Here is a 12,115-nt window from a genome sequence, read left to right as displayed (position 1 = left end):
CTTTTTGTCCTTGCAGTTTTTCACAAAGTGGTTAACCTTGCGACTTCCTTGCTCGGGAAAAATTGAGCCTTTTGCGGATCCCCTCAGCCAATATTATCACCTGTTATAAATCAACCTGTTTACCTGTGTAATGATCTAAACAGGTGGGTTTTTTTGTTTCTGTGTTTCTAGACTTTCTTTTGTTGCTTCCATCTCAACTTTTGTGGAACATTTCACAGCCATCAAATTCAGAGTTAGTAGTATTTACAAAAATATTATTTTGAGCATTAAATGTGTTGTTTTTGTATGATATTCAGTTATGGATTTGCATGTAATGTAATGCATTCTGTTTTTTTGTTGGGGTTTTTTTTAAGTTTAACACTATGTCCCAACCTTTTTGGATTCTGTATGTTGGCGTGTTCCTCTTTGTGTACATGAGGATCCCTCAGAGAAAAGGTGAAAAGGTTGCTGTCAGTCAGAGAGGCATGATGCAACGATGTCAAACATTGCGTAACGTATTACGTTCCAACACGTTCACCATATAGGACCCAATTCTTCACATGCCAAGTGAAAGACGTAAAGAGCTAGAGAGACAGAGAAGTTGAAACACTAAGTGTGACTGTGGGATTTAGTTTCCGAGAGTTACCGTGATATTCGGATGCAGCTCACTCAGTGCCGTCATACGAAAGTGTGGTTTGAGGGGGTTTGAGACGCTGGCAGACTATTCGACAGCACAGCGAAAACACTAAAGCATTTAAAGGAGGAAAGTCAGTTTTCCATGCTACATTACAGCGTAAAGATGTCATAATGGAGACTTATTAAATCCAAAATCTTTCCCACATAGCAATAAATTAACTGATGAAAATGAAACTGAGCATGATGCCAGATCTGTAGGATTTCCTGCCTCCAGTGTAAATATTGTTGTGGTTACAGTCAGTAGTGGCAGTGAACCAGCAGCGGTCTGGAAAGTTAAAAAATGGCATTTAAACTTCTCTAAATATCTTTACACCTCCAGACTTTGTTCTCAGGGTGGGAAGCCAGTGAGGGCTCTAAGCACTTCCTGCCGGTTGGTTCGGGTGCTTGTACTTGGCTTTGGCGGTTTCTATTTTTCATACGTTCGTAACCTTCGTTTCACCGGGGTGTACGGTGTATCTCTTTGTTCTGCTGTCTCGCCATTTTCAGTCTACTCAATACACACAATACACAGATGTCAGCAAAAGGTGATATTATTACAGCATTTTCCTTATTAACCCTTTGAAACCTGGCTCTAAATCACTTTTCTTGTGCTGCATTCAGACACCTTCACAAGTGTTTAAACCTTTGAAATGTGAACAAGGCAATGATCAACATGGCAAGAACTGTTCTGCATATTGCAAGAAATTCATAGTTTTGGAATATTGTTTTTTAAAGAAGCTATGGAAAAATGCCCAAAAAATGATCTTTATAATTATCATATTTATATATTTAAAATTGTTTTACAGATGCATTATTATTTTTATGACTTTATTCAGGTCATTTTCTTTTTTGATTGTTTGTTTTTCCTTTTTTTTAATAATAATAATAATAATTATAAAGTGTAGACACAAAAGTTAAAAAATATAAAATAAAATACATAAAATACACACATTGCAATTAATGTGACATTAATTAGATGTTAAATGCAGTTTTTAACAGGTGGGTGGTTTTGAATTGTTTGAAAAAGAAAATTTAAAAAACATGAGAATTTATTAGAAACTTAGCAAAAAAGAAAATGTCCAGAAAATTATTGTAATTATATTTTTAAAATTAGGTTACAACAAAAATAAAGATATTTAATATTATTCTTTCTATTTATTATTCTTTTATTTCTGCGCTTTTTGCAGTTCATTTTCTGTTCTTTTTACTTTTATTGGTGCTAATTTTCTTTTTTTTTTTGGTAACTTTATACCAATATCTTGCTAATGTTTAGATCATTACTCTTTAAGTTGAAAGATATCACTTGCTCGGGTTTCAAAGGGCTAATAGAAATACGAGCGTCCATATTTTCGACAGTACTGAAAATCACACCGTCAGGATTTCTAAATACCCGGTTTTACTAAAATAGCGTGATGCCGCCAAAGTCTAGGTTGCAGCACAGCGAGTAAAACTGAGAGGGAAGCTTGTCGCACACGCGGGGAATCCTGCCGCTGGGTCAGCTGGATTTGGCGCTCTCGACGTCAACATCTACCTCCTCCTACCCATAAGCCCTCCTTTTTAAGGCCACGTCTGGTGGTTGGGTTTGTGTTTTCAGTCCTGACACATTTTGGGATGGTTTAGAGCTCATTTTGTGCATCGCTGTTATTTTTCTTTTTGGGGGAATGGCTTCGTTCTCACCTCGCCTATCGAGCCAAACTAGGAGCGTGAAGTCGCTGCCCTCGACGTGCTCGTGGCGTCAGCGTGCCCGTACAGCTCCATTCACTGCTTCGCCAAAACTTTGCTAATATTCTGCCAGGTTTCCACAGCTCTTGCATTATCCAGGAGAAGATGTTTGCGAGATGTTTTGGAAACAACAAATATCACCCGGACTACTTTGCCATATCTCAGACTGTCCCTGTCGTCTTTGCAAATCACGTCTTTGTTGATCTCATCTCCTTCAGTGAAGGGAAATCCCATGTTTCGTGATTTGAACGTGAGAGAACTGTGATTTCCACGTGAATGATGGATGTGTCTGTCGGAGCATCAGAAATGTGAAGACTCGTTCTGATTGGACGAAAGTGAAGACCGAAGTTGGACGACACGAAAACAAAAACGACCCCTTTCTACTGCTCTTTCCATTTTTATGTGTAGATGTGAAACTAGCATGGATTTAAAAAAAGTAGTCAAAGTCTGATGTGTGAACAGAAGGTGTTAGGAGAGGAACAAAACAAAAAAAAGAGTGTTGTGGATAAATGTTATAGTGAAGAGCTTACGGGAAACTGCCTGACTTTAAGCTGACAAATTGGCTCCGTGAAATCATCTTCATTTCTTCCTTTGTGCATAAAATGTATTTGTCATTTCAGAAAATCTCCATAAATGAACCTTTCTGGATTTTTTGGAGTGTTTTTGTTCCCCTTTGATTAAACTACTTAAATGTGCCATTTTCTTATTAAGTTTGAATGTGTGACAGTGATTTTAAATAAGGAATTTGCCGAAGGACCGAAAAAGATTTAATGCATGTCTGAGAACATTTACTATAAGTACCTATACATGACCTATACCTACCTATACAAATGACTGTGTTAAAAGTGTCACAAACCATCAGAGTTATCACCAAATCTTTTTAGTCTTTTAAGTTTCTTGCTTTCGTAGGACGGATTTGGGCCATGTTAAAAAAATAAAATAAAATCTTAGATTTTGACAGTTAAGGCATAATATTACGAGAATAAAGTTGCAATTTCAAGAAGAAAGTTATAATATTACAAGGAAAAAACAGAATGAGAATAAAGTTGCAATGTTGCAAAATTAAGCTTTCAAAATAACAAAAAAAAGTTGGAATAATACAACATTAAACTTGTAAATTTACAAGAAAAAAATCATTTTATGACAAACTCATAATTTTATGAGAAATAAAGTCAGAGTAAAACTTGAGAGTCTGGAATATGATATAAGAATCAACAAAGTATGAATAAATGATCAGAAGTGATCATTGGATGCATGGTCAAAATTATGAGATAAAATGTTTTAAAAAATTGATAGAAAATAGAAATTATTCACAGTCTGTAATCTCAGGCTTTAATAACATGTTCTGAGTGTTGCTTTTAAAACGTTCTTCCTTTGTTCTAATGTAACATTGTGGGAACGTTTTATAAAAGAACATCCTATGATATGTCACCTCTGCAATTTTTGGTTCTGATAGCGTTTTGAGAATGGTACACTGCAATGTTTCAGTAACATTATCAGCTGTTTTCTTTCAGTTCCCAGAACGTTCTTTAAAATTTGGGTAACGTTCTCTATAAACATCAAAAAAATGTTAAAAATGTTATGATAATGACTTTGAATATTTGTGACCTTTCACCCAAACACACAATGTCACCATTTACTCTGGTGTTACTGGCCCATAATACTAACGGCCACTCATAATAGTAGCCTGCTGGAAGTTTACTTTTATTTATTTTTTTATTTTATCCTGAAATGTATATAACATTTATACAATAGATGTATATAATAAAGAAGACGTCAGGAACTGACAAGCGACTATGTTTCAAATAAATAAATAAATAAATAAATAAATAAATAAATGCAGACGCAGCAGGGGGCGGTGTAAATCGGATCACCATGACAACTGTGCTGACGTATGGTGAAGCCCCTCCCACTGCGTTTTGGTCCCTCCTCCTTCAGATGAAAATAGCTCCGTGCCTTCAGTGAAGAGCCATTGTACAACCTGACTGCGCGGAGGTGAACAACAAGCACTTTCACTACGTGTCGAGCAGTTTATTTGTACCTGACAGCAGAACAGCGTAACTACAGATTTGAACCGTAAAATAAATCGTACCGTCGAAGAACTAAAGGGGAAAAAAAGACCGCTTACACGAGCCGAACGACGACCGTATTTTCCACCCGGGACGCTTCACTCGGCGGAGGGATTCAACCCGACTCTTAACCGACATCCGAAGAGGAGAAAGCCGCCGGTTAGCCCCGTTTTTCCGCCTCATATCTTCATTTTACGGTCGTGCTTGGCTTTTCTCCTAGGTCTGCGCCCTTATTTAGATGGCCAGCTTCCCAGACTCTGTAAACGAAAATGATATAGGTAAGTACAAAACGCTGTTTGCATTTTAACATTTCTCAACCGCCCGTTTTAAAACTGAAAAAAATGTCACCACGTCAAAATGTTAGCATAAACTAGCTTACACGGTGACTCATACACGTTACACTGCGGTAGTTTACATATTGTTAAAGCTCAGTGGCTAATATTTAAGCCAATGTATGTTGTGTACAATAGATATATATATGTGTGTGTGTGTGTGTGTGTGTGTGTGTGTGTGGCTACACCGAGTCATTAGCATTTCAGCTAGCTTATGTCTGAGGCGGGGTGTTACAGATGTAGGTCCGTCTCGAGACTACATTCCCCGGGCTGATAAATCTCGGATATATTATGGTTTGTTATGTTTTCACTGCACGTTTGTTTAACATGTTAATGGTTAAAAAGGCGTTTTCTTGGTGCTGGTTGCGGAAACGTAAGCTCAGACCTCCCTCCCCCCAGCTCCGGAGTGATTCATAATCTGCTTCATACAGACGTCGGTTACGTGCGAGCTCGCACTCACCGCCGCACGGCCAACAGACGCGTCTGTGCGGTATCACAACATCAACCACACAGTTTGTGTCTTATTTAGTGTCTGTAATGTAAGCTGGTTTATTTTTAACCTTTTAAAACCTGGGCAAACTGGCTTGATTTCCTTTTAAACACATGGGAAGGAGGCATGAGCAACAGAAGAAGAAATGAGCCCCAAATTAGCAAGAAGATAGAAATGAGCTGAAAGAAAGTGAAAAACAAATAAGGAATTGATCCATAAAAAGACATTCAGACATTTTAATAATTCTGTTACGCTATTTTAAATATGTTGTCATGATGGCGGTACCAGGCATTTCCCAAGCTTTTTACTGAAATAAGTTATTAAGAGATTATTAACAAATCCAAAAAACCAACAGCGTGACAATAACTTTAAAAAAGTTTTTTTTTTTTTTATTTAAAAAGAGACAGAAAACTATCGTTAAAAATCCTTTTTAATTCTATAAAATATTTTTTAAATTTGTAATTATGATCATTATACATATATATGTTTTTCTAGCTTTTTTCTTTTTTCCCTATTTTTCCCTGAGGTCTAAATAAGCAATAATATAGTTAAAAAAAAACAAGAAAATTACCCGAAAATTAGTATTTATTTCCCTAGGCATTTTTCTAGCTTTTTCCTGAGTGACTGACTGAAAACTCAACCTGAAGATCAGTTAAAAAAAAAAAAATCCCAAACCAGAATAAACAATAAATATTTTGAGTGTAACATATTTTTTCTATATGTAAGTATAATAATGGTACATATTTTTTTTCCGTGGCTTTTCCTGGAGCACAGAAATAAGTAATAAATTAGTAACAAGTACTATAGAAACACCAGAAAATCAATTTAAAAAAAAAAAAAAGAAAAAGAAGAAATGACCTGGAGAAAGTACTTGAAAATTATAGTAATTCTGTTATATTAATTACACGTGTAATTATGATCATTATGAATATAGTTTTTTCCTTAGTTATTTTAAAAATGACTTTCTAAAACCAGTTATTTTCTTGCCGTTTGTAGAACATTTCTTACTGAGTAGCTTATGGCCCTTATTTTTCCCTGTGTGTAAAAGAAATCACACCGATTTGCTCAACCTTCAAAGGTTAAATTATTGTGAAAACCATCTAAAAGCAGCACAAAACAAGTAATGTCACTCCAAGTTTCAAAGTGCCCTGTGCGTGTATATATATATATATAAAATTTGAATGAGTTCTACTTTTCTTTTTTGTCATAATCTGTTAATATGTATCTGCTCAAACCAACGTCTGCATTTTAGATAATGTATTTAATTTAAGTCGGAAAAAAATATCTGTAGACACCTTGTTCTTCTATAAAAATGTTAAAAGTGTGATAATAATTTTAAGTTATTGAGTTGTGAGTGAGACAAGTGTTGTGAAATTGTCTCTATCATTTTGTTCGTCATGTTTCTGGAATCTGTTACTAGGAAAACATTAGCCAAAGGTTGCTTTTCTGGTCTGAGTGTCCTTTACAAATTGACTTTGGGCAATTTTAGAGCAATATACTCAGAGATTAAGTATGGGCCAAGAATGTGAAAATATAGAGCATTTCCCAGTAAGTTTATTATGTTTTTATTCATAAAACTCACATGCCTTTGAGTAATTGCTTCAATGTATTTTTTTATTTTAGAGCATTAAAGCCTTTTATATTCCACCCACTGTTACACTTACAAGCGGTTTGGTTAGCACAGGTAGCCAATCAGAAGCCTGAATCCGAGACAAGCCTACTCGTACACGCCTGTATGTGAAGAGGTTACTGTGGGATGATTCAAATTCCTGTTGCTTGACCTGAATAAGCAAAGCGGCCGTAAAGTGTTAATAAGTGACCCTGTTGATGGGTGGAGCTGACGTAACACTGATTTTGTTGTTTCTGCAGGTAAGGCAAAGTTCATCGGTGAACTCCTGGTGCCTGCTGCTCCCTTCGACCAGAAGTCTGGGCGCGAGGCTTGGACTGTAGCCTTCGCACCCAATGGTTCCTACTTTGCTTGGTCTCAGGGGCATCGCATCGTCCGGCTCGTTCCCTGGACAGAATGCCTGAAGAACTTGTAAGTATCCTTTGAGGCTGCAATGCCCTTGATCACTGCCGGTGCAGAAAAAAACATGTATATGATGTTGTTTAACAAGTGTTAAAGGCAACGAGCAACTTCACAAGACACGGCCCAAAAATCAGCAAAAAAGTAGTTAAAAGGTTCAAGAAAATTACCTGAAAATATTTTTTAAAAATAGTATTTATTTATTGCAATCAAATTATTAGAATTATAAATATTGTTCTGTGCTCATTTTTCCCTATTTCCTTTTTGAAAATATTACAATTATCCTCCCCTGTTTTTTTTCAGGATGATCAGTCTCTGATAAAAGGTGGTATTTTTGTGGCTTAAAATAAGTAAAAATGATCACATTTTCTTTGACATTTGTGCAATTTGTGAATAAAATTTTAAATGAAAAATCAGACTTTTTTAGGAAAAGTCAGGGGCCACTGCACAGTAATTTTTAATTCAACCATGTTATGTGACCTATGAATGTGAAAAAAGTCAAAACGACCTTTATGGTCATCCTAGTGTTTTAACAGAATTAAAAAAAAAAACAGGTTCAGTACATTTTTGATTTATTGCCACGTCCTACCATAACCCGTCAAGGACACCAGCCATCCTGCTCATGGACTGCTCTCAGACTCAAGTGTGCTAATCTGCAGTCGCGGAAATCACTGGAATTTGTAAACCAGCAAATTCCGTTGAGATTATCAGGAACTTGAACTTGGTCCTGCTCGTTTTATGCCACTTGTTGACCTGTTGTTCTCCGTGGGCAGAGTTATTTTCACACATGAATCGCCGACTCTGTAAAGCATACTTTTAATGGTGCATATTTTCCAGTTTACTCAGATAGGACAAAGTGTGGAAAAGTTTGGCAGGAGCAGAGAACTTGTGCAGCTGGAAAATGTTACCACTGCTTTTTTTATCTGCAGTGATCAAATTACGACGCCATGAAAGCAGATCGTACTGTCAAATCTTCAGTTACCCTGCATGAAATCAAGCAATGATATAAAATGCTCACTTTGTGAATAAGTCACGTAGATCTGCATAGTGTGACTCTGTGTTAATAGAGCGATGTAGAAGTTTACTGACCCTCGGTGGACTAACCCTCCCCACACTGTACACAGAGAGGTGCTTCTCAGTTCCAAGGACATGTGGTTTGCATTATCAGCTCCTTTCTGCTTAACAGACTATTTTTCCGCTCAATAAGTCCTGGTGACTCTCAGAGCAACACGTTTGAAAGTGTCTGTAGAACAAGTGCTCTTTGTTCCCAAACATTACGTACTGTGGCTGCTTGGCTTTTTTCCTGCAGTAGCAAAAAACCACAAAACTTCACAGCTGACTCGTACCTCTGTTAAAACGCCATGTCAAGCCAGACTGTTTGGACTTTTGTTTCCACAGCAGCCTGGCAGCAGCGGACAGCCACCCCGAACTGTGCTGCTGTGCTCCTGTCTGGTTACAGTTTGTGTTAGAGACGAGATTCATAGCTCTGTTTTTAAAAGTATCTTTCTTAAGCTTTCAGTACTTTTGTAGCCTCTCTGTAAATCTGTGGTTTGGACTTGACTTTCACTTCTGTCTTGCTGCTTGTGCTTCACATTGCAGCCTGATTTTACTGATGGCTCTCAGCCATATTGGAGCCAGCTGGAATGTTAATGTTATAAACAGGGTTGCTATTATTGTGATGAAGCTATAGGAACGCAATTTGTTAATCACCGAGTTTGTTTTATTAATAATGGCGCTCTTCAGTCTTCTATCAATCTTTCAGAAAGTCTTAACCATCCTCAGACATTGGAAGAAGTTTGTGTTTTTACATAGCATTACAAAAGCTCAAAACAATGGGTAACCTTAAAAATAAATACATTAATAATTTACCAAATGTCTCTTGCATTAATGTCACCAAAAAGTTTTCGAATCGAATCGAGTAGAAAGTTGAAAAGTCGTAGAGAGGAAGACAACCAACGGAAATAATCACATGAGCTGAAAAGTTTGTGAGAATCACACCGTCAGCTCGACGTGACGGTGAACAACTTTACTTTGCTGTCTGCTGCTGCAGGGGATAAACACAAACCGTGACGGCGTGACTCATCCCGGCCGTCTCTTGTTGACCTCGTCTCGCTCTCCATTCTCTGTTTCTGTAGTTCAACGGGCCACAACGGAGAGGCCACCAATGCCTCGAGCCCCCGCCGTCTGTCCCGTCAGAACAGCAGCGGAAGCCAGGTAATCCCCGCGGCCGGCGAGCCCCGCGAGCACACCATCGACTGCGGTGATATCGTCTGGGGTTTGGCCTTCGGCTCGTCGGTGCCAGAGAAGCAGAGCCGCTGTGTTAACATCGAGTGGCACCGCTTCAAGTTCGGCCAGGATCAGCTGCTACTGGCCACAGGCCTCAACAACGGTCGCATCAAGATCTGGGATGTTTACACTGGTGAGGACACCTTTTTTTAAAAATATCAATAATTCTAATAACTTTATTTATACATTACCTTTGATAACAGAGATTACAAATGGGATGTATCTGATACGACAACAGAAAGCCAAATATTCCTACTAAACACAAGCGAAAAGAAAACTGGGGTAGAGTTAAGATTAAAAACAAGGTCTGTGGATTATGTTGAGTAACTGGATCATGATTTCTGGAAAGAGACATTGCTGTTGAATTTTTCAGATGCATTTGTTGGCGCTTTAAAGGACCACACATTAAAGCATAGTGCCATCTAGTTCCATTATACCAGAAAGAAGGCAGACATCCCTACGTCTGATATCTCCAACACTATCACCACACCAAAACTAGAAAACGGAAAAAACACAGATTTTTTCTTATTTTGGGGTTAATTGTTCCATTAACACATTATGAGTCTGCAGTTTTTCTTATTTTCTGAAACAACATACAGCCTGCCGCACCCACATTCCAGATTTTACTCCACATTTATACTCCACATGCAGCACATTCCTCTAACAATGTCCCAGCAGCAGTTAACTTTTTAAAGCGAAATCAAGTCACAAAAGAAAGGCGTGAATTACGGAAACAATTAAAGGCTATAAAGCACTACTTCTGACACAGATTTATAATTTGCACCCTGTCAGTGAATAGGTATAAATTGGCATAATAACAGGCCCAATCTTAACATTGGGAGCAAGCCAAGGCTTAGTTACAGCATGTCTGCACTAGGGCTGCCAGTTTTTTGTTATTGTTTGAATGTGGGTCAATATGAAATATTTGAATAGCCTGTAGGGCTGACTTGAACAGGAACAGAGCACTAGCTGTGCCTGAAAACATATCACTGACATTTTCACTGTGAAGTTGTATAAGCTCTCAAACTCGACTTCACTATGGATGAGTGTTTTCATGAATCCTCTGTTTTTATTTGATGTCCTGCAGGAAAACTGTTGCTGAATCTGATGGATCACACTGATATAGTGCGAGACTTGACCTTCGCTCCTGATGGCAGTCTCATGTTGGTGTCTGCATCCAGAGATAAGACCCTCCGTGTGTGGGACCTCAAAGATGATGGTATGTAGCTGAGCTGTTCCTACTGCAACTGCAACTGTCTGTTCTTTGTTCACTTCAGGGATGAACACACCTCTGTGACCTTTTGTTTAAGCCTTTAAAAAAATGTCTCTGGTGTCATTCCAGGACAAAAATGTCCGTCCTGAAACGTCAGTCCTGAGCATAATGACCTAATATTGATTCATTTTTAGAATTTTATCCCTTAAAATGCCTGTTTTTGACATGACACCACTGTGTTTTTAAATGGAAAAATAACAAAAAATGATTTATTTTCCATATGTCAGTGATTAGCAACAACATGGATTTTGATGCATTCCTGTTTTATTCATTCTGTGTTTACAGAAAAAAATCATTTCGATATGTTTATATAGAAAAAGTTAATAGTTTATAATTTTTTACATTAAATCTTTTTTGACCAATTTAATATAATAATTCAGAATTTATACCCTTTAAACTCAAACCCTGCTGTTGACAGAAAAGGAAAGACCGTTTTTTTAAAGTAGATGGACGATTTAGGGCCTAATGCCGCCTGTACATGTGTGTTATGGTCTTCATTTATATATAATACGTCTGCATGCTGACATGAGAGTTCCTGATCTGCTGTTTGTATGGTCTGCATGAACCACAAACCACAAAATGCAGCCCTGCAGTGCTGCTTAAAACAACACACTTGGCCAGCAAGCATCCACAAATCATGTGAGCCCTGTTCTGTGTTTACTGCATATGGCCTCAGCCATGCATGGATGATAGCGGCGTGACCTACATTCCTCCCAGAAGTTGTTCATGGGTCAGTTAAAATTGGCTGTGCATGTTGATACTCTATGGCGCACTGCTCCATCTGAGATAATGTTGTTTGTCTTGTAGGTAACATGGTGAAGGTTTTGCGGGGGCATCAGAACTGGGTGTACTGCAGCGCCTTCTCCCCTGACTCCTCCATCCTGTGCTCAGTCGGCGCCGGCAAAGCGGTACGTACACCAGTTCCTGTTTACTTCTTTTGATGGGATTGCTAGCTAATCTTTGTTCAATTGCTTGTGACCAGTTATGCTCAATCAGCTTACAAATGAAAACCCGTCTGCCCTGCCCTCCCATTTCCACCTCAGAGCAAACTGTGCTCGGTGTCATGATAAGTTGTGCTACCTGCATGTAGTTTGGTTTTGTTTGCAGTGGAAAAAAATCAGGCTTTGGGTGTTCTGAAGTTTGCATGCAGAGCAGACAACTGTTTTCACTATTGGTATATAGCTGAAATTAACTTGTTTCATCCTCCTAAAGTATTTATGTTGAAGTGGGGGAGACCAAACTGAATATTTAATTGATAACAGT

General features: G+C 38.0%; 1 protein-coding gene across 1 annotated transcript; it reads left to right on the top strand.

The window, feature by feature from the left end:
- Positions 1–4,340: 4,340 nt before the first annotated feature.
- wsb1 (WD repeat and SOCS box containing 1) lies at positions 4,341–12,100 on the top strand. The gene is made up of 5 exons (XM_042486002.1): positions 4,341–4,723; positions 7,137–7,305; positions 9,429–9,712; positions 10,667–10,798; positions 11,660–12,100. The coding sequence occupies exons 1-5, from the start codon at positions 4,684–4,686 to the stop codon at positions 11,791–11,793; spliced, it is 759 nt and encodes a 252-aa protein (XP_042341936.1). The 5' UTR covers positions 4,341–4,683; the 3' UTR covers positions 11,794–12,100.
- The last annotated feature ends 15 nt before the right edge of the window (positions 12,101–12,115 follow it).

The sequence above is a fragment of the Plectropomus leopardus genome, chromosome 5 (genome assembly GCF_008729295.1).
Source record: "Plectropomus leopardus isolate mb chromosome 5, YSFRI_Pleo_2.0, whole genome shotgun sequence".
In the NCBI taxonomy this organism is placed as follows: domain Eukaryota; kingdom Metazoa; phylum Chordata; class Actinopteri; order Perciformes; family Serranidae; genus Plectropomus; species Plectropomus leopardus.
The sequence above is the reverse complement of the archived record's forward strand: the minus strand, read 5'-3'. Positions and strand labels throughout refer to the sequence as shown.

Excerpts from the sequence above, each read along its gene's own strand:
- wsb1 (XM_042486002.1), top strand. The coding sequence starts at position 4,684 with ATGGCCAGCTTCCCAGACTCTGTAAACGAAAATGATATAG. Across the intron at positions 4,724-7,136 it reads TGTAAACGAAAATGATATAG|GTAAGGCAAAGTTCATCGGT; the intron begins GTAAGTACAAAA and ends TTGTTTCTGCAG. Across the intron at positions 9,713-10,666 it reads GATCTGGGATGTTTACACTG|GAAAACTGTTGCTGAATCTG; the intron begins GTGAGGACACCT and ends GATGTCCTGCAG.